Raw genomic sequence first — 19,547 nt, 5'->3', positions numbered from 1 at the left:
GGTCTACAATTTTGTCTCTGACATCCTTGGACAGCTCTTTGGTCTTTCCCATGTTGGAGAGTTTGGAGTCTGCTTGATTGATTGATTCTGTGGACAGGTGTCTTTTATACAGGTGACTAGTTAAGACAGGTGTCCTTAATGAGGGTGACTAATTGAGTAGAAGTGTCTAACCACTCTGTGGGAGCCAGAACTCTTAATGGTTGGTAGGGGTTCAAATACTTATTTCACTCAATGAAATGCAAATCAGTTGCTATCTTTTATTTAAAGTTATTTTTTCGATTTTCCTTTTGATGTGCTATCTGCCACTGTTACAATAAACCTACCATTGAAATGATACTGTTCTGAGACTTTTCATTTCTTTGTCATTGGACAAACTTACAAAATCAGTGAGGGGTCAAATAATTATTTCCCCCACTGTATACTGTACATTGTGTGGCTCAGTGTAGAGGTATACTGTATATTGTGTGGCACAGTGTAGAGGTATACTGTATATTGTGTGGCACAGTGTATGCTATATGTGTATAATAAACATATTTCACATGAAAACTTACAATTACTTGACTTGGCCCTTGGGGATCTCAGACACCACTTCAACACTTGGCCGGGGGCTCGGCGGAGCTGATGTTGTGTTTTATCCTAATGAGAAATATTTCATAATAAGGATTTGGAGAATAGGCAGAGGGATAGCAGAGCAGGGAGAGGCTGGTGCTGCTACTAGGGGGTCATACCATGGGGGAGTAATAAAGCCCACCATAATGCCCCCAGTAGAAATAATGATCCTTATAATGTGACAGTGCAAAAAATACCCCTTTGTAATGCCTCCAGTTGAGCTAATGTCCCCATAATGTGCCAGTATAAAATACCCCTATATAGTGCCCCAGTAAATGCCCCCATAGTGCTCCTCTCCTCCTCCTTCCTCCTAGTGCCCCCCATAATGTACCAGTATAAAATGCCCCATATAACGTGTCCCAGTAGATGCCCTCAGTGTCCCCCATAATTTGCAAGTATAAAATACCCCTTCTTAGTGCCCCCCGTAGATGACTCCATAGTACTCCTCTCCCCCCTTCCCCATAGTACCCACCATAATGTGTCCCAGTATAAAATGGTACTGTACAGAGCCCCCCATATAAAATACCCCTTCTTTGTGGCGTCAGTAGATGCCCCTATAGTGCCCACCCATAATGTGCCAGTAATAAGTGCCCCCATCATGTGCTAGTAATAAGTGCCCCCATCATGTGCCAGTAATAAGCCCCCCATCATGTGCCAGTAATAAGCGCCCCATCATGTGCCAGTAATAAGCCCCCCATCATGTGCCAGTAATAAGCCCCCCATCATGTGCCACTAATAAGCCCCCCATCATGTGCCACTAATAAGCCCCCCATCATGTGCCAGTAATAAGCCCCACATCATGTGCCAGTAATAAGCCCCCCATCATGTGCCAGTAATAAGCCCCCCATCATGTGCCAGTAATAAGCACCCCATCATGTGCCAGTAATAAGCCCCTCATCATGTGCCAGTAATAATCCCCCATCACGTGCCAGTAATAAGCCCCCATCACGTGCCACTAATAAGCCCCCATCACGTGCCAGTAATAAGCCCCCCATCTTGTGCCAGTAATAAGCCCCCTTATCATGTTCCAGTAATAAGCCCCCCCATCATGTTCCAGTAATAAGCCCCCCATCATGTTCCAGTAATAAGCCCCCCCATCATGTTCCAGTAATAAGCCCCCCAATGTGCCAGTAACAAGACCCCCCCTAATGTGCCTGTAAAACTATTGTAAAAAAAAAAAAAAACACTTATACTTACCTCCATGTCAGTGATGCAGGCCTCTTCCGGACGGTGTCCCGCGCTGTATGGGTCAGGCGGCGCGATGATGTAATCGCGCCGCCTGCGCCGGCCTCTGATAGGCTGCTGGCCTAGTGCCTGCAGCCTATCAGAGGAAGGGGAAGGGACACGCCTCTCCCTCCCCTGCTCCACCGCAGCACAGACAGATGACTATGGAGATGAGCGCAATGGAAGCGCTCATCTCCCTGTGCCCGGCTGCAGCCGCTCAGTTGGGGGGGCACATGGGGGGGCACAGCGTGATGTAGGGGGGGCCGTGGCCCCCCCCTGGCCACGCCACTGGCTGCACCTGCAGTACTTTCATAGAAGAGTCTGGGCTGAGAGCTGGAAAAGAGCTGGGACTGATATGCTGGTGCTTGTGAGTAACTTGCTGTGAGAGGAACTTCAGGGCTGACAGTACCGTATATAGGATAGTTACTGAAACACTGTTTAGGTGGTACTCAGACGAGCAGGATTTGTTTTTGTGTTTTGCCTGAAATGTAAAGGCCCTTTATTTTTGCTGTTGAAACCACAATAAAGCGGAACTTTGTTTGGACTTCATCCTGTGTGTCACTGTCAATCCTGCCTCTACCAGAGCTAAATCCCACTATATACAGTTGTGTTCAAAATTATTCAACCCCCAATGCTGTAAAGGGTTTTAGGGAATTTAGTGTACATTTGTAATTGTGTTCAGAATGAAATCTTACAAGGACTTTTTAAAGAACCAAATGCAACTAAAATGACATCAATTGTTTTTGTAATACAGTATTAAATGTTTTTTTTTGTGATTTCTTCATTGACACAATTATTCAACCCCTTAAAGACTACCACTCTTAAGAACAGAGGTTCATTCAAGTGTTTTCGATCAGGTATTGAAAACACCTGTGGATGTCAAGGAGCAGCAATCAAGCATAATAAGCACCAATTAGGCAGATTTAAAAGGACTGTGATACTCAGCTCCTTCTAGACATTTACTGGTGTGTTTACAAACATGGTGAAGTCAAGAGAATGGTCCAGGAAGACAAGAGAAGAGGTGATTTCTCTTCACAGGAAGGGCAATGGCTATAAGAAGATTGCAAAGATGTTAAACATACCAAGAGACACCATTGGAAATTCAAGGCAAAGGGCACTGTTGAAACACTACCTGGTTGTGGCAAAGAAGATGCTGACTTCGACTGCTGTGCGCTACCTGAAGCGCAAAGTGGAGAAAAGTCCCCGTGTGACTGCTGAGGAACTGAAAAAAGATTTGTCAGATGTGGGTACTGAAGTTTCAGCTCAGACAATAAGGCGCACACTGCGTAATGAAGGCCTCCATGCCAGAACTCCCAGGCGCACCCCCTTGCTGTCTCCAAAGAATAAGAAGAGTCGACTGCAGTATGCCAAAAGTCATGTGGACAAACCACAAAAGTTTTGGGATAGTGTTCTGTGGACTGATGAAACAAAATTAGAACTGTTTGGGCCCATGGATCAACGCTATGTTTGGAGGAGGAAGAACAAGGCCTATGAAGAAAAGAACACCTTGCCTACAGTGAAGCATGGCGGGGGGACAATCATGCTTTGGGGCTATTTTGCTTCTACAGGTACAGGGAAGCTTCAGCGTGTGCAAGGTACCATGAATCCTCTTCAGTACCAGGAGATATTGGATGAAAATGTGATGCAGTCCGTCACAAACCTGAGGCTTGGGAGACGTTGGACCTTTCAACAGGACAATGATCCCAAGCATACCTCCAAGTCCACTAGAGCATGGTTGCAGATTAAAGGCTGGAACATTTTGAAGTGGCCATCGCAGTCACCAGACTTAAATCCGATTGAGAACCTCTGGTGGGACTTAAAGAAAGCAGTTGCAGCGCGCAAGCCTAAGAATGTGACTGAACTGGAGGCTTTTGCCTATGAAGAATGGGCGAAGATACCCGTAGATCGCTGCAAGACACTTGTGTCAAGCTATGCTTCACGTTTAAAAGCTGTTATAACTGGAAAAGGATGTTGTACTAAGTACTAAGATTGAATGTCACTTGGGGGTTGAATAAAACTGATAATGATGTGAGCACAGAAAATACATTTGTGGTTATTTCATTATAAGTGTGATGTTATATTTGTCTGACTTACAAGTGCCTCTTTGATTTAATTGTAAACAAGATGACTGAAATGATCAAAATCAATGTCAAACTGGCCAAAATACTCAATTTCAGTGGGCGTTGAATAATTTTGAACACAACTGTACATAAAAATTGATCAAAAAGTCATACATACCACAAAAATTGTACCAATAAAACTAGTTTATTATGCAAAAATCAAGCCCTCATACAGCTCTGTAGACATATAAAAATATAAAAGTTATCACTGTCAGAAAATGGTGATGAAAGAAAATGTAGATTTTTTTCCTGAAGGTTATTTTTTAAAAGTAATAAAACTAAATTATAAACTATTCAAGTTTGCTATCACCGTAATCGTATTGAGCTGCAGAATAGGGGCATCATGTCATTTTTAGCGCACAGTGAACGCTCGCTGTGATGTCAAAACCCCAAAAACCTTGGCAGAATTGTGTTTGTTTTTTTTCAATTTTACCCCACAAATAATTTTTTTGCAATTTTTTAATACAAGACATGGTAAAATAAATTGTGCCATTAAAATGCATCTTGTCCTGCAAAAAAAAAGCCCTAATATGGCTATGTGAATGGAAAAATAAAAAAGTTATGGCTATTGGAATGTGGGGAGGAAAAATAAAAAAATTTAAAAAATTTAAATTGGCCCGAGCTTTAAGGGGTTAAAAATAATCAATGGGAATAACAGCCGAATAGTGATTTAAGAAAAGATGTTCCAGAGTTGTTATTTCATGGGTTATACAAGTATTTACTAAAACAGACATGTCAGAAAAGAGGTGACAGGTCCTCTTTAACCCCTAAGTCACCTGCAGGTTTTGGGCCTTAGTGACCAATCAATTTTTTTTTACTTTTTCATTGAAGCATTCCAAGAACTATAATTTTTTTATTTTGAGGTAGTCTTATGAAGGCTTTAATGACATCATTTTGGGGTACACATAACTTAATTAACTTTTATTAACTCTTTGGGGGATGGGAAAAAGCCCACCTATTATTCCCAATGCCCTCATCCACATGCCTGCTTGGAATAGCCAAGCAGGCATGTGTTCTCAATAGGAAGAGAGGGAAGAACCTTCTATCTTCATTCAGCAGGACCTGCGATGACGTCAGCACAGGTCCTTTTGCAGGTCCTGCAAAAAGAAGACAATAACGGCTGCGCGATCAAGTGGATGAGGTAAGTAATTATATTTTTATTTTTTAACCCTCAATGGACATTTTACTTCACATTCTGTATTAAAGAATGCTATTTTTTCCATTATAACCATGTTATAATGGAAAATAATAAAGTAAATTGTCTTTAATGGGGTCCCGGGGCTCATCCCTATTTATTAACATCATCTACTTAGCAACCATCCATGAAAATCACATTGCATCCACTTCTATAGGGCCTGCCTTGCATGAAAAACACAGAATATAGAACAGGCTGCGATTTTCACTCCACGCACAAGTGATGCGTAAAAAACATCGCTCATGTACACAGCCCCATTAAAATGAATGGGTCAGGATTCAGTGCGGGTGCAATGCGTTCACGTAACGCAATGCACCTTTGCGGAAAACTCGCCGTGTGAAAGGGGCCTTTTTTATTTTGAGGTAGTCTTATGAAGGCTTTATTGACATCATTTTGGGGTACACATAACTCAATTAACTTTTATTAACTCTTTGGGGATGGGAAAAACAGCAAAACTGCCACTGAATTTTTACATTATAAATTTTGCATCGTTCATTTTTCAGCGTAAATAACTTTATAATGTCTTTTTTTTCTTTTTACAGGGTTCACCTCCAGGATAAATTATATGATAATTTTGTTGTGCGGGTCGTTATGCAGGCAGTGATACCAGATATGTGGTGGGGATTTTATTTTTGCAATTTTTTTCCATTGAAGGGGTTTTTATCAATGGAAAAAGTTAATATTTTTTTAACTTGGAAATTTTTCTTTTGATGGCTTCCATAATACTCTGTGCTGCTTATCCAGTACAGAGTATTATACTGTCAGTGCTATACCGACAGTCACCAGCAGGCTGTTCCAGGCAGGCACAGCCTGATATGGATATACTACATGCAGGCCTGGTGCCTTCATTATGCCACCATGCTGCCATGCAAATACATCAGAGATCGCAGGGTGCGGATGGAAGACAGAAGGATCCCCCTCCCTCTAAACCAATTCTGCTGTCCCTGCCTGCTACATCTAAGAGGTTAAATGACCTGGGTCGGGATTTCTGACTCTCCAGGCTTTTAGAACAGGAGCCCATCAACCATGTGAACCCAGCCCTAACTCTCCCCTGCATGGAAAACCTGTGCAGCACTAAAAATAGGCCTCTGTAAAAAGGTGTCAGCCTATCCTCAGGCCCCTTAGTGACTGCTGTAAAAAGGCATACTGGTGGTCACTAAAGGGTTCAAAAGCACCTTTAAGCTCTCATGATGTCTATTTTAGTAAATACTTGTATTCCCCAAGAAAGTAGAATTCTTGAGTATCTTTTCTTAGAACTCTGCATTGTGCCATTCCTGTGTTATTACTCCTGAACATTTATGAATAAATTGACAACTGTGCGTTACCATTCCACATGTCAAAGGGCTGTGTCCATACACAGTCTGAAATGTACGACCACATGATTCGGTCATGACGTGGTTGTCATGAGGCTCCAATCGACTAATTAGGACCACACTGTTTAGTCAGTCTGCATTGTTGATGGTAGTGCAGTAGCAGGTGCTACACGATCATTTACAATGCAGACCAACTAAACAGTGTGGTCTTAATTAGTTATGGCAGCCAGCTACTGCTCACGTGGCTGTGAGGTACTCAACTGCAGGGCAGCCGCATCGCAACTGCATCACAACTGCACCATGTGGACATACCCTGACAATATGAGCGCTAATTGAACAGTGTCAGATTGTGTAGGGCCTCACCACCAAATGGTGACACCTAGGTGTCCATTAATCATACATTTCAGAGGAATAACAAAACAACAGCACAACACAGAGATTCAAGAAAAGATGCTCCAGCATTGTTATTTCATGAAAAATTCAAGTACTTACTAAGCAGACTACTCAGGAGAGCTTGCAATTTTCTAGAAGTTCTGCTTGCACGAAGCTTGTGTGGGAGCTCTGATTTATTTGTGTACTTTGGACCTTTCTCCATTGGGAAGAAGTTTGACGAGATTACAGATTTACAAAGTACTATGGCATTTCTAAACACAATAGCCTGGATTGTATTGCTACTGTACATAAATTCATTTTCATGCATTGGCTATAGCTGCACCTACCTGTATACCCGTATATTGTTCTGATGCCACTAAAGGATTGTTTCCATGAATATTTCATGTCACCTCTACTGACCACAGCTTTTTCACTGAAATGCGAATTGGAAATTCTTCCAGGTATAAGGTGCAAAGGGGACTTTCAGAGTTTTATACTGAAAATCATTACTGAGTGCATTTATTTGTTGGCTCAGTGTTTGCAGATATGTGGAGGTTTCATAGTTGAGACTCCACATGATTCAAACAAAGGCAAGCCACCAAATATATCTGTATGATTATTTTCAAGCTGAAACCTAGACTACGTGACTGCAGAAATCCATCTAACCTCATTATATACCATGTCCTTGGCCTTTTTATCATCAGAGCCTTGGATTTTCTAGACTTCACTGCGGGGAAGGGAAAATGTGAAATCTGCAAATTGAACATGGAATTGAGATTAAACGGATTTATCACAAATGCTGCAGCTGGACAAAATGTTAAGAACATGTATCTAAACCACAAAGTTTGATGTTACCTTCTTGGATTGTCAGAATTTGTCCTCCAACCTAATAGCAATGAATACTCTCTCTTAAAAATAGTCTTCTATATGTTGTCTAACCATAACAATTTAATTATGCAAGTGCAGATCACTGCCTTATTTCTAATAAACATTTTAATTTGTGTATTCTGTCTTTTTTCCCCAGCCAATAATGTTTGCTTCTATGGTGAATGCTCGTACTACTGCTCCACAGAACATGCTCTGTGTGGTAAGCCTGACCTTCTAGAGGGCTCTCTGGCTGCTTTCTTACCAGATGCCGCACTGGCCAAAAGGAAATCCTGGCGCAGCCCTTGGAGACGATCATACCATAAAAATAAAAAGGCAGAGTAAGTAAAAAAGAAAGGTTCCTTTCAATGCCTATGATTCTGTGCTGGCATCACTACAGGAGTAGGCTGTTAATGGCGGATTAAGTGGCCCATAGGCCCAGGGCTGTTCCCCAAGCTGTTCCCCACTCATTCTTTATGCTTCGCCCTGTCCTGCCAGTGCTAATGAATGCCCTCCCGAAGCATACATCAAACGTATCCATAGGCCTCCATTAGCCTGACAGAGGCCAATAGAGTGTCCTTTAGGCATCCATCAGGTCTGTTTGCTGTGTGGGATTGTGCAGTCTGCTTTGCTATTCCATACAGAGGTATCCAGAAAAAAAAACTTATACTGTGCAGTATATGTTTTTTTCTAACATGGAAGCCTATGGGAAATGGATATAGTAATACTGTGTATATACACTTATACATTCGTGCATACAGTGGGGAAAATAAGTATTTGATACACTGGTTATTTTGCAAGTTTTCCCACCTACAAAGAATGGAGAGGTCTGTAATTTTTATCGTAGGTACACTTCAGGCTACTTTCACACTTGCGTTCAGAGCGGGTCCGTCTGGTATCTGCATAGACGGATCCGCTCCTATAATGCAAACGCTTAGATCCGTTCAGAACGGATCCGTTTGCATTACCATGAACAAAAAAAAATATATATATATTTTTTTTTTTGGTTTTGTTCATGATAATGCAAACGGATCCGTTTTGACTTTACATTGAAAGTCAATGGGGGACGGATCCGTTTGAAAATTGAGTTATATTGTGTCAACTTCAAACGGATCCGTCCCCATTGACTTACATTGTAAGTCTGGACGGATCCGTTTGCCTCCGCACGGCCAGGCGGACACCCGAACGCTGCAAGCAGCGTTCAGGTGTCCGTCTGCTGAGTGGAGCGGAGGACAAACGGTGCCAGACTGATGCATTCTGAGCGGATCCGCATCCACTCAGAATGCATTAGGACTGGACGGATCCGTTCGGGGCCGCTTGTGAGAGCCTTCAAACGGAGCTCACAAGCGGAGCCCCGAACGCTAGTGTGAAAGTAGCCTCAACTGTGAGAGACCGGATCTAAAAACAAATCCAGAAAATCACATTGTATGATTTGTAAATAATTCATTTGCTTTTTATTGCATGAAATAAGTATTTGATACAATAGAAAAACAGAACTAAATATTTGGTACAAAAACCTTTGTTTGTAAATACAGAGGTCAGACGTTTCCTATAGTTCTTGACCAAGTTTGCACACACTGCAGCAGGGATTTTGGCCCACTCCTCCATACAGATCTTCTCCAGATCTTTTAGGTTTCGGGGCTGTCATGGGCTACATTGAGTTTCAGCTCCCTCCAAAGATTTTTAATTGGGTTCAGGTCTGGAAACTGGCTAGGCCACTGCAGGACCTTGAAATACTTCTTATGGAGCCACTCCTTAGTTGCCTTTAAGCTGTTTGCTTTGGTTCATTGTCATGCTGGAAGACTCAGCCACGACCCATCTTCAATGCTCTTACTGAGGGAAGTAGATTGTTTGCCAAAATCTCACAATACATGGCCCCATCCATCCGCCCTTCAATACAGTGCAGTCGTCCTGTCCCCTTTGCAGAAAAGCACGCCCAAAGTATGATGTTTCCACCCCCATGCTTCACAGTTGGGACGGTGTTCTTGGATTGTATTCATCCTTCTTCTTCCAAACACGGCTAGTGGAGTTGATACCAAAAAGTTCTATTTTGGTCTCATCTGACCTTCTCCCATGACTCCCATGCCTCCTCTGGTCATTGGCGACAACAGGCCTGGACATGTACTGGCGTGAGTAGTGGGACCTTGCGTGCCCTGCTGGATTTTAATCTATGACGTAGTAGTGTGTTACTAATGGTAATCTTTGAGACTGTGGTCCCAGCTCTCTTCAGGTCATTGACCAGGTCCTCCCATGTAGTTCTGGGCTGATTCCTGACCTTTCTCAGAATCATCCTTACCTAACGAGGCAAGATCTTGCATGGAGCCCCAGACCTAGGAAGAGTGACAGTCATCTTGTGTTTCTTCAATTTTCATAATTGCACCAACAGTTGTTGGCTTCTCACCAAGCTGCTTGCCTATTGTCCTGTAGCCCATCTCAGCCTTGTGCAGGTCTACAATTTTGTCCCTGGTGTCCTTAGACAGCTTTTTGGCTTTGGCCATGGTGGAGAGGTTGGAGTATGATTGATTGAGTGTGTGGACAGGTGTCTTTTATACAGGTAACGAGATAAAACAGGTGGTGCAGTTAATACAGGTAATGAGTGCAGAGTAGGGGGGCTTCTTAAAGAAAAACTAACAGGTCTGTAAGAGCCAGAATTCTTGCTGGTTGGTAGGTGATCAAATACTTATTTCATGCAATAAAATGCAATTTAATAATTTATAAATCATACAATGTCATTTTCTGGATTTTTTTTTATTCTGTCTCTCACAGTTGAAGTGTACCTACAATAAAAATTACAGACCTCTTTGTAGGTGGGAAAACTTGCAAAATCGCCAGTTTATCAAATACTTATTTTCCCCACTAAATATATATAGTGAGAAGGGTATCGTTTGGGAGAACCGATATATGCCTTTGAAATGGTTAAACTGTGTGTGGTAAGCATTGGGTGTGTCTCTGGGAACTGAAGGGTTAAGGGTACTTTCACACTAGCGTTTTTCTTTTCCAGCACTGAGTTCCGTCAAAAGGATCAGGTATATCCCCATGCATTCTGAATGGAGAGTAATCCGTTCAGGATGCATAAGGATGTCTTCCGATCAGGCAAAAGAGAAAACCGTAGCCATAGCTAACATAGACAGATTGTAAAATATGTACTGGGACCTTCTCATACTGGAGCGAGTGAGGTTGGCAGTGGGACGCTCACTCCACCCGGGCTTCGGTCCTGGGCTTCAATAGATCACAGCTGAGTCACATGGGTCGTTAGGGCCTAATTTAACCCCTTAGTGACCAGCCTGTTTTGGGACTTACTGACCAATCGTTTTTTTTTCCTTTTTGAATCGTCGCGTTCCAAGAGCTATAACTTATTTATATTTTTCCGTCTATATAGCTTTAAGAGGGCTTGTTTTTTGAAGGACAAGTTGTAGTTTTTAATGGCGCCATTTTGGGGTACATATAACTTTCTGATTAGCTTTTATTAACTCTTTCTGGGAGGGAGATGGGGAAAAACAGAAATACTGCAACTGCGTTTTTACGTTATAAATTTTATGGCATTCATTTTTCGGTATAAATAACATAAAATCTTTATTCTCTGGGTCAGTACGATTACAGTGATACCAAATACAAATATTTTTTTTTTCCTCTTTACGACTTTTCTGCAATAAAACCCCATTTTTGCATTGCCACTTCCCAAGACCCATAACTTTTTTATTTTTCTTTATATGGTGTTGTGTAAGGGCTTGATTTTTAGGGGACGACTTGTATTTTTTATTGGTATCATTTTGGAGTAAATGGCGCTTTTTGATCACTTGTTATTACGTTTCGGTGGCAACTAAGAATAAATTAGCAATTTTGTCATTTTTTTTTTTTTTTTTTTACGGTGTTCACTGTAGGGGATAATTTACATGTGTCGTTACAGACATGGCAATACCAAACATATGGGGAAGATTTTTTTTTTTTACTTTTTTTTCCACTTAATAGTCCCACAAGGGGACTACAACAGACAGCTTTTTGATTGCTTTTAAAATGCCATGCACTATACCTATTGTGCATTGCATTTTAATGGCAATGCTATTCTGACATTGACCAGCAGGCTGCACCAGAGAGGCGCAGCCTGCTGGAAATTACTCAAGGCTGCTCCAGGGCCTACATCAGACCCCAGGCAGCCTTGACACACATCGGCACCCCACGATCGCATTTGCGGGGTGCCGATGGGAGACAGAGGGAGTCTGCTCCCTCTGTCAGCACTTTACATGCGGCGGGCGCCATTACCCGCGGCATGTAAATTGTTAAACAGCCCGGATCGGCACTCCTGCCGGTCCGGGCTGTTAGAGCAGGGCCACGGTTCTCATGTGAGAGCCCGGTCCCCACTGCACGGGGGACCTGTGCAGAGCTTAGACTGGGCCGCCGCAAAAAGTCCCTTAGTGACCACCGTAAAAAGGTGTATGGGTAGTCACTAAGGGGTTAAAGCTCAGTGTAGAGCTGAGCATACCTGAGAAGCTGCCTGCTGAACTACAGAAGGTATAGCATGTGCCACCCAATACTTTCCATTTGTACCTGACCTATAGTCTGGGACTGTCTTGTTGTATCAGGTACTGTCTCAGCCGAGCAGGGTTTTGTTTGTTTAAGCCTATTTGTTAAGGCTATGCTTTTGTTGGAATATGTAAGTGTGAAATAAAAAAAACACTTAACTTGGACTTTATCCTGTCTGTGTCCCTGCTTCCTGCAACGCTACCAAGTGTCTACCATAGTGACCCCCCCACAATATATACACATATAAACACTGAACTTTTGCTTTAAATATATAGTAGGGATTTGCTCTGGTAGGCAGGGTAAGCGGACGCAGTACAGAGGCAAGAACACGGTATTAAAGCAAAAGTTCAGTGTTTATTCACACAAAAAAGCAATAAAGCAAAAACAACACTGTGCAGAGTCCTGGTGTTAATTCACACCACATAAAGTCCACAGCACAAACATGTCAACTGGCGGATTGTTTTGTCCATGGCAATACACAGCAGGCTTTAGGGCGCTTGATTTTCAGCGCGCGGCTCTACAGCATGCTACCAACTGGTTGGAACCCGACACCACAGTGCTTCACAGCTCCACTATGAAAATGCAGGGTAATCCACACACAGCTGTGACTGCTGGCTGGTTTTTATTCCCAGCCCAAAACCTGGCCTGGAACGTGGGGAACAGCCACCCACCCTGCTCTTTGGCTGCTCCCAATAAGAATCGGCCCGGATCGGCTTTACAGCCACACTAAGTAAAAAACACCATGTCAGCCAGCCTAGCTGCTGCTGACACACTTAACTACCGGTTCCTAACTCACCGAGGCCAGGAACCTCGGTGACACGTACCTTCCGTCAATGACGGACCCCTGCGACTTCCTACATACCTCCCCCCTTTGTTCAACCCTGAGGGGGTGAACACACGCCCTGTAACCGGCCTGCCCTGTGTTCTACTGTAAACTTAAAGTTTTGTAGAGACAAGAACCACCTGGTGACCCGAGCATTCCTCTCTTTGGCCTGGCTCATCCACTTGAGAGGGGATTGGTCGGACACCAGTCAGAACTTCCTCCCCAACAGATAATAGCGGAGAGACTCGAGTGGCCACTTGATGGCCAGGCACTCTCTCTCCACTATACTGTATCGGGTCTCCGCTGGAGTGAGCTTACGGCTGAGGAAGGCAACGGGATGCTCCTCCCCGTTGACTTCCTGAGACAGTACCGCACCGAGGTCTACTTCGGAGGTATCGGTCTGTACCACAAATTCCCTCTTGAAGTCGGGCGTCACCAAAACCGGGGACCCACACAGGGCCGACTTCAAAGCGGAGAAAGCCTCTTCTGCCTGGTCATTCCAGCGGACTATCACGGACTTTCGTCCCTTTAAGAGCCCTGTCAATGGAGCCGCTAAAGTGGCAAAATGGGGGACAAACCTCATATAATAGCCCACCATTCCCAGGAACAACTTTACTTGTCTAGAGGTGGCAGGTCGGGGCCAATTCCGTATCGCCTCTATTTTGTTTACTTGGGGTTTGATGACTCCGCGCCCAATGACATACCCAAGGTATTTAGTCTCCTCTAACCCTATTGCACATTTCTTTGGGTTAGCTGTTAGTCCCGCCTTTCGAAGGGAGTCCACTACGGCCTGTACTTTGGGCAGGTGACTTTCCCAGTCGATACTGTAAATGATAATATCGTCCAGGATGTGGACGAAGTACAATATCCATTAGACGTTGAAAAGTGGCGGGGGCGCCATGCAGGCCAAAGAACTTATATTGGTACAGCCCCTCTGGTGTGATGAAGGCAGTTTTCTCTTTGGTAGCCTCCGTCAAGGGTACCTGCGAGTACCCTTTGGTGAGGTCCAAAACAGAAAAATACCTGGCTTGGCCTAACTTCTCAATTAGTTCATCTACCCAAGGCATGAGATTTGCATCGAATTTAGATATTTCGTTCAACTTCGTAAAATCGTTACAAAATCGTAACGTCCTATCTGGCTTAGGAATTAAGACTATAGGACTGACCGACTCACTTTTAGATTCCTCAAAGACGTCTAGCCGCAGCATGAGCTGCACTTCCTCCGAGATGGCTTTTCGCTGAGCCTCGGGTACTCCGGTATGGCTTTAACCGGACTTTTGCCTGAAGCTAAGTGACAATGTCATGTTGGATTGCGGAAGTGCGTCCAGGGAGGTCCGAGAACACATCCGTGTTCAGACTAATGAACTCCCTGGTCTCCTGAGCCTGTTTAGCAGCAATTTTTATTGTGGCAACCGCTTCCCTTGCATCAGACAGAGAAGCCGGAACCTTTTCCCCAAGCAAGCCCGGCCGCGGGCTGTCTTCCGTACAGGTGTCCCTATCTTTCCAAGGTTTTAGTAAATTAACATGGTACACTTGCTCTGGCTTTCGCCTCCCTGGCTGATGTACCTTATAATTTACCTCTCCAATTTTTTCCCGTACCTCGTAGAAACCCTGCCATCTAGTCAGGAACTTACTGTCCACGGTCTGTAGCAGAACCAAAACCCGATCACCCGGGTTAAAGATCCGGACCCGAGCCTGCCGATTATAGATCCGACTTTGGGCTCGCTGAGCGGCCTCCATATGCTCCCTGACAAGAGGCAAAACGGTCTCTATTTGCTGTTGCATCTAAGTAGCATATTCAAGGACGCTTTTATACGGAGTGGGTTGTTATTCCCACGCCTCTTTGGCTACATCCAACAAGCCACGAGGATGTCTGCCATATAGCAATTTGAAGGGCGAGAACCCAGTAGAGGCCTGGAGCACCTCTCGCACTGTGAACATGAGATAGGGCAGAAGAAGGTCCCAATCCTTCCCATCTTTGGACACCACCCTTTTTAACATGGTTTTTAGATTTTTATTAAACCTTTCCACCAGACCATCCATTTGTGGATGGTACACGGACGTCTGTAACTGTTTAATATGCAGCAACTTACAGAGTTCCCTCATGACCTTGGACATAAAAGGGGGCCCCTGGTCAGTCAGAACCTCTTTTGGAAGCCCCACTCGGGAGAACATCTCCATTAGCTCCATCGCTATAAGTTTCGCCGATGTATGTCGCAATGGCACTGCCTTCGGGTACCGAGTAGCGTAATCAAGGACAACCAAGATGTGTTGGTGTCCCCTAGCGGACTTGGGTACTGGGCCTACAAGGTCGATAGCGATTCGCTCAAACGGTACCTCGATGATAGGGAGAGGTACCAAGGGACTGCGAAAAAGGTGCTGAGGGCTAGTTGCCTGGCAGGTCGGGCAAGACTTACAGAACTCGTCCACCTCTTTAAACACACTGGGCCAGTAAAACCGTTGTAGTATCCGCTCTTGTGTTTTTTGCATTTCCAGATGACCCCCGAGAACATGCTGATGGGCTAACTGTAACACGAGTTTGTGATAAGCCTGGGGCACCACCAACTGTTCAATGGATTCACCTCGCAGAGGATTTACCCGATACAACATATCCTGGTGAACCACAAAATGGGGGAACACCGACTCTGCCCCTGGTTGTTGTGGTTCACTATCTATTATTAGTACATTTTCCCAGGCTCGGGATAAGGTTGGATCCCGGTGTTGTGCAGTACCAAAATTATCCCCAGAGACATTGAGGTCTGCCAGCTCAGGCCCCCGCGGCAAGTCCTCCATGTCTCCCACCATTACACTTAGCGGGGTTGTTTCCCCCTCTTTCACCGAAGTGGTGTTCACCCCTACCGCTGGCCCTTCGGACTCAGGTTCCCAGGGTTCTGGTCTCCCCCCTGAGCCGGGCCACTCTGCTAGGGTTACCCCTGTCTCATGGGTATCAGTCACTCTCGTAACCGGCCGCAGTGTCGGGAAGCCTGGGAAGTCTCTCCCTTTTATAAGTTCATAGAGTAGGTTGGTTGCGACCTTGCCGGAAACCATGGACAGAGATACCATAGCAGTAGGGTAGTCTTTTAAGTCCCCATGTATACATATGACTCCGACCTTACGGATGGTGTACTCAGCAGAGCGTACCAGGGTCACCAGACTCCCTGAGTCCAACAGAGCCTCCGCTGGAGTGTCTCCCACCTCCACCTGGCACAGGTGGTTCAGAGACTCCGGAGCACCCAGTGCACACAGTTTTCTGGCATACAATGATTGACAAAAGCCATAGTTCGTGTCCATGGGTTCCCCCTAATGTGGACAGTCAGCTCGAACATGGCTAGGCTCCCGACACCGCCAGCAGATTATTGATCGGCGTCCACAGGGGTTACCTCCTGGGCGGGTTTGGTGGGCACCAGTCGCCGGGTCCGGGGTGGAGAGTTACGGGATTTGACTGCCCCCCTCCTAAAAGAACCCCCCTGCAAGTTCTGGGTCGCCTGATAGCGCTCCACCAAATCGACCATCTCAAGCGCATTACCTGGAGAGACCTGGAGAGACCTGGCCAATCCATCGCTGGAGAGAGGGTGGCAGAGCCCTCCAGGACATATTTGCTAACAACCGGTCCAGCATAGCCGTGGGGCTCAGCACATCATGTTGTAGCCACTTTTGCAAAAGGTTGAGCAGGTTATAATACTGGGGTCTCACAGGCTCAGCCGGGTTGAACCCCCCACTGATGTACCCGCCGGGCCCGGATCAGCACATTCACCCCCAGTCTTGCCAAAATCTCACCCTTTACCTTTGGGTAGTCGGCCGCTTGATCGTCCGGCAAGTCGAAATACACCCGCTGAGACTCTGATGCCAGGAAAGGAGCGGCAACCTCAGCCCACTGGTCCTGGGGCAGCCTTTCCCTGGTGGACACTTTCTCATACATTGCCAGGTAGGTTTCGATGTCATCTGTGGGTGTCATCTTAGGGATCGCTGCACGGACTGCTTTCTGGGCATCGTGGACGCTTGGGGTTGCTCCTACTGTCTGCAAAGCCATCACATGTTGTAGCAGCCACTGATTGGTCTCTTGCTGCTAATTGCTAGCCTCTCGCTGGTGCAGGTTGGTCTCTCGCTGCTGCAAATTAGCCTCCATGATGGCCTTCACAACAGCCTCCATTTTGTCGTGTGACAGGTTTGAATTTAGCTGGTTTGATAACTGACATACAACCGTGCCCAAAAATGCAAACCAAAATTTTTTCGGCGTTCACGCCAGCCTCACTGCGCTTGCCCGCATCCAAGCCACCAATTGTAGGGATTTGCTCTGGTAGGCAGGGTAAGCGGACGCAGTACAGAGGCAAGAACACGGTATTAAAGCAAAAGTTCAGTGTTTATTCACACAAAAAAGCAATAAAGCAAAAACAACACTGCAGAGTCATGGTGTTAATTCACACCACATAAACCAGAGTCCTGGTTTTATTCCCAACCTAAAACCTGGCCTGGAACAGGGGGAACAGCCACCCACCCTGCTCTTTGGCTGCTCCCAATAAGAACCGGCCCGGATCAGCTTTACAGCCACACTAAGTAAAAAACACCATGTCAGCCAGCCTAGCTGCTGCTGACACACTAAACTACCGGTTCCTATCTCACTGAGGCCAGGAACCTCGGCGACACGTACCTTCCGTCAATGACGGACCCCTGTGCCTTCCTACAATATATATATAAACACACACATCTATCTATCTACACATACATGACTATATATATATATATATATATATATATATGCACACACACACACATGACTAGGCATTTATATGCAATGCATTCAAAAAGTCTTCAGACATTTTGGTATGCTGCAGCCTTGTGCTAAAACAAAAAATATATACCGGTATATCAAATTTTCCCCCATCATTCTATACCCCATAATGAGAAAGTGAAAACGGCACTGACATAAGTATTCAGACCCTTTACTCAGGACTTAGTTGAAGCACCTTTGGCAGTGATCACAGCCTCCAGTCCTCTTGGGTATGATGTTACAAAGTTTGCACACCTGGATATGGGGGTTTTCTTGCCATTCTTCTCTGCAGGTCCTCTCAAGCTCTGTCGGGTTGAATGGTGATAGTTTTTCAGGGCCCTCCAAATTTTTTTGATTGGGTTCAAGCCAGGCATCTGGCTGGGCCACTCAAGGACATTCACAGAGAAGTCCCTAATAGTGATGATCGAGCACCAAAGTATTTGGGTGTTCGGCCCGAATACATTGCTATATTCGTGTGCTCGACTGAGCACACGAGTATAATGGAAGTCAGTGGGAGACAGCCAGGCACCCCCTGCTCTAAAGAGGGTAGGGTGCCTGGTCCATTAGAAAAGGTCAGAAAGTGACAAAAACACCACCGAAATGGATCAGGAACTGCATGGGGACGATGTCTGGATGCATCTTGGACTCCCAGGTCGCTGTTGGGAACCATGTAGTCCGAGTTGTACGCCACTTTTACAGACTGACAAAAATACGCACAAAAACCCCCCAAAAATCAATTTTACAGGAAAAATTGTTAGGAAACATTCTTTCCTTTATATTCAATTGTATATAAAGTGCAAGAGCTGCAAAAAATTACAAGCAAGAGGCACTCCGAAACAGCCTGTATATCACATAAAGGAGGGCCTCATTCACATTGTGGTACAATTGTTCAGGTAGTGGGACTCCTACACTCATAAAGCCTATGTACTAAGTGAAAGGGCTGCCAAAAATTACAAGCACTCCAAAACGGGCTTTGTTACACATAAAGGAGGGCATCATGCACACCCTTGAAAAATTATTATTGATGGCCTACTGGTGACCCTCAAAAACATTTGGAGCAAGGGCCTGCTTATCTGACCATCTAAAACCTTAGGGGCGAGGGCCTTCTGCCGCATTGGTAACTCTAGATAACCTCTGGGCGATTGCACGTCCCTGTGACGACGATGATCCATTTGGATGTCTGCCCTATCAACTGTTGATGTTCTTTTCTGCGCCTACCATGGTGATCACGGGTAACGGGGAATCAGGGTTCGATGCCAGAGAGGGAGCCTGAGAAAGGGATATCACATCCAAGGGAGGTCAATTGCTGAAATCTGATTGGCTGTTGTTGCCTTGCCCCTTTTTTTTCCTAATTGTGAACCGCCCAGAGAGGGTGGGTCAAGTTATTAAAGCTCAAGCATGCAAGGAAGGCAGCAGACGCGCGGCAATTACCCACTCCCGACTCGGGGAGGTAGTGACGATAAATAACAATACAGTACTCCTAAGCGGCCCTGTTATTGGGATGAGTACACTTTCCGTTAACAAGGATCTATTGGAGGGCAAGTCTGGTGCTACTCACCCAGTGTGCCATCATGGTGAGGATTGTGTTGACCAGACTCTTGGCTACTGAGACTGGACTTGTAGGTGAGGGCCTGCTGCCGCTTTGTTGACTCTAGATAACTTCTAGGCGATCGCACATCCCCGTGACGGCAACGATCCATTTGGATGTCTGCCCTATTAACTTTGGAGCAATTTTTCA

At 45.1% G+C, this 19,547-nt stretch overlaps 1 protein-coding gene and 1 long non-coding RNA gene across 2 annotated transcripts in view; one reads left to right on the top strand and one right to left on the bottom strand.

The window, feature by feature from the left end:
* Window positions 1–19,547, top strand: part of LOC120979356 (extracellular serine/threonine protein kinase FAM20C-like) — a 120,260-nt gene that overhangs the window by 48,444 nt on the left and 52,269 nt on the right. Inside the window, exon 6 of the mRNA XM_040408066.1 lies at window positions 7,858–8,038. Coding sequence (XP_040264000.1) covers window positions 7,858–8,038 — 181 coding nt within the window. The remainder of the gene's footprint in view (window positions 1–7,857; window positions 8,039–19,547) is intronic.
* On the bottom strand, window positions 2,755–18,074 carry LOC120979357. Its single transcript, XR_005774274.1, has 4 exons — window positions 17,961–18,074; window positions 7,096–7,105; window positions 3,262–3,271; window positions 2,755–2,765 (listed from the first exon to the last, which is right to left on the bottom strand). It is a non-coding gene; the product is annotated as an uncharacterized LOC120979357 (long non-coding RNA).

This window comes from Bufo bufo, chromosome 9 (assembly GCF_905171765.1).
Source record: "Bufo bufo chromosome 9, aBufBuf1.1, whole genome shotgun sequence".
NCBI lineage: Eukaryota > Metazoa > Chordata > Amphibia > Anura > Bufonidae > Bufo > Bufo bufo.
The sequence above is the reverse complement of the archived record's forward strand: the minus strand, read 5'-3'. Positions and strand labels throughout refer to the sequence as shown.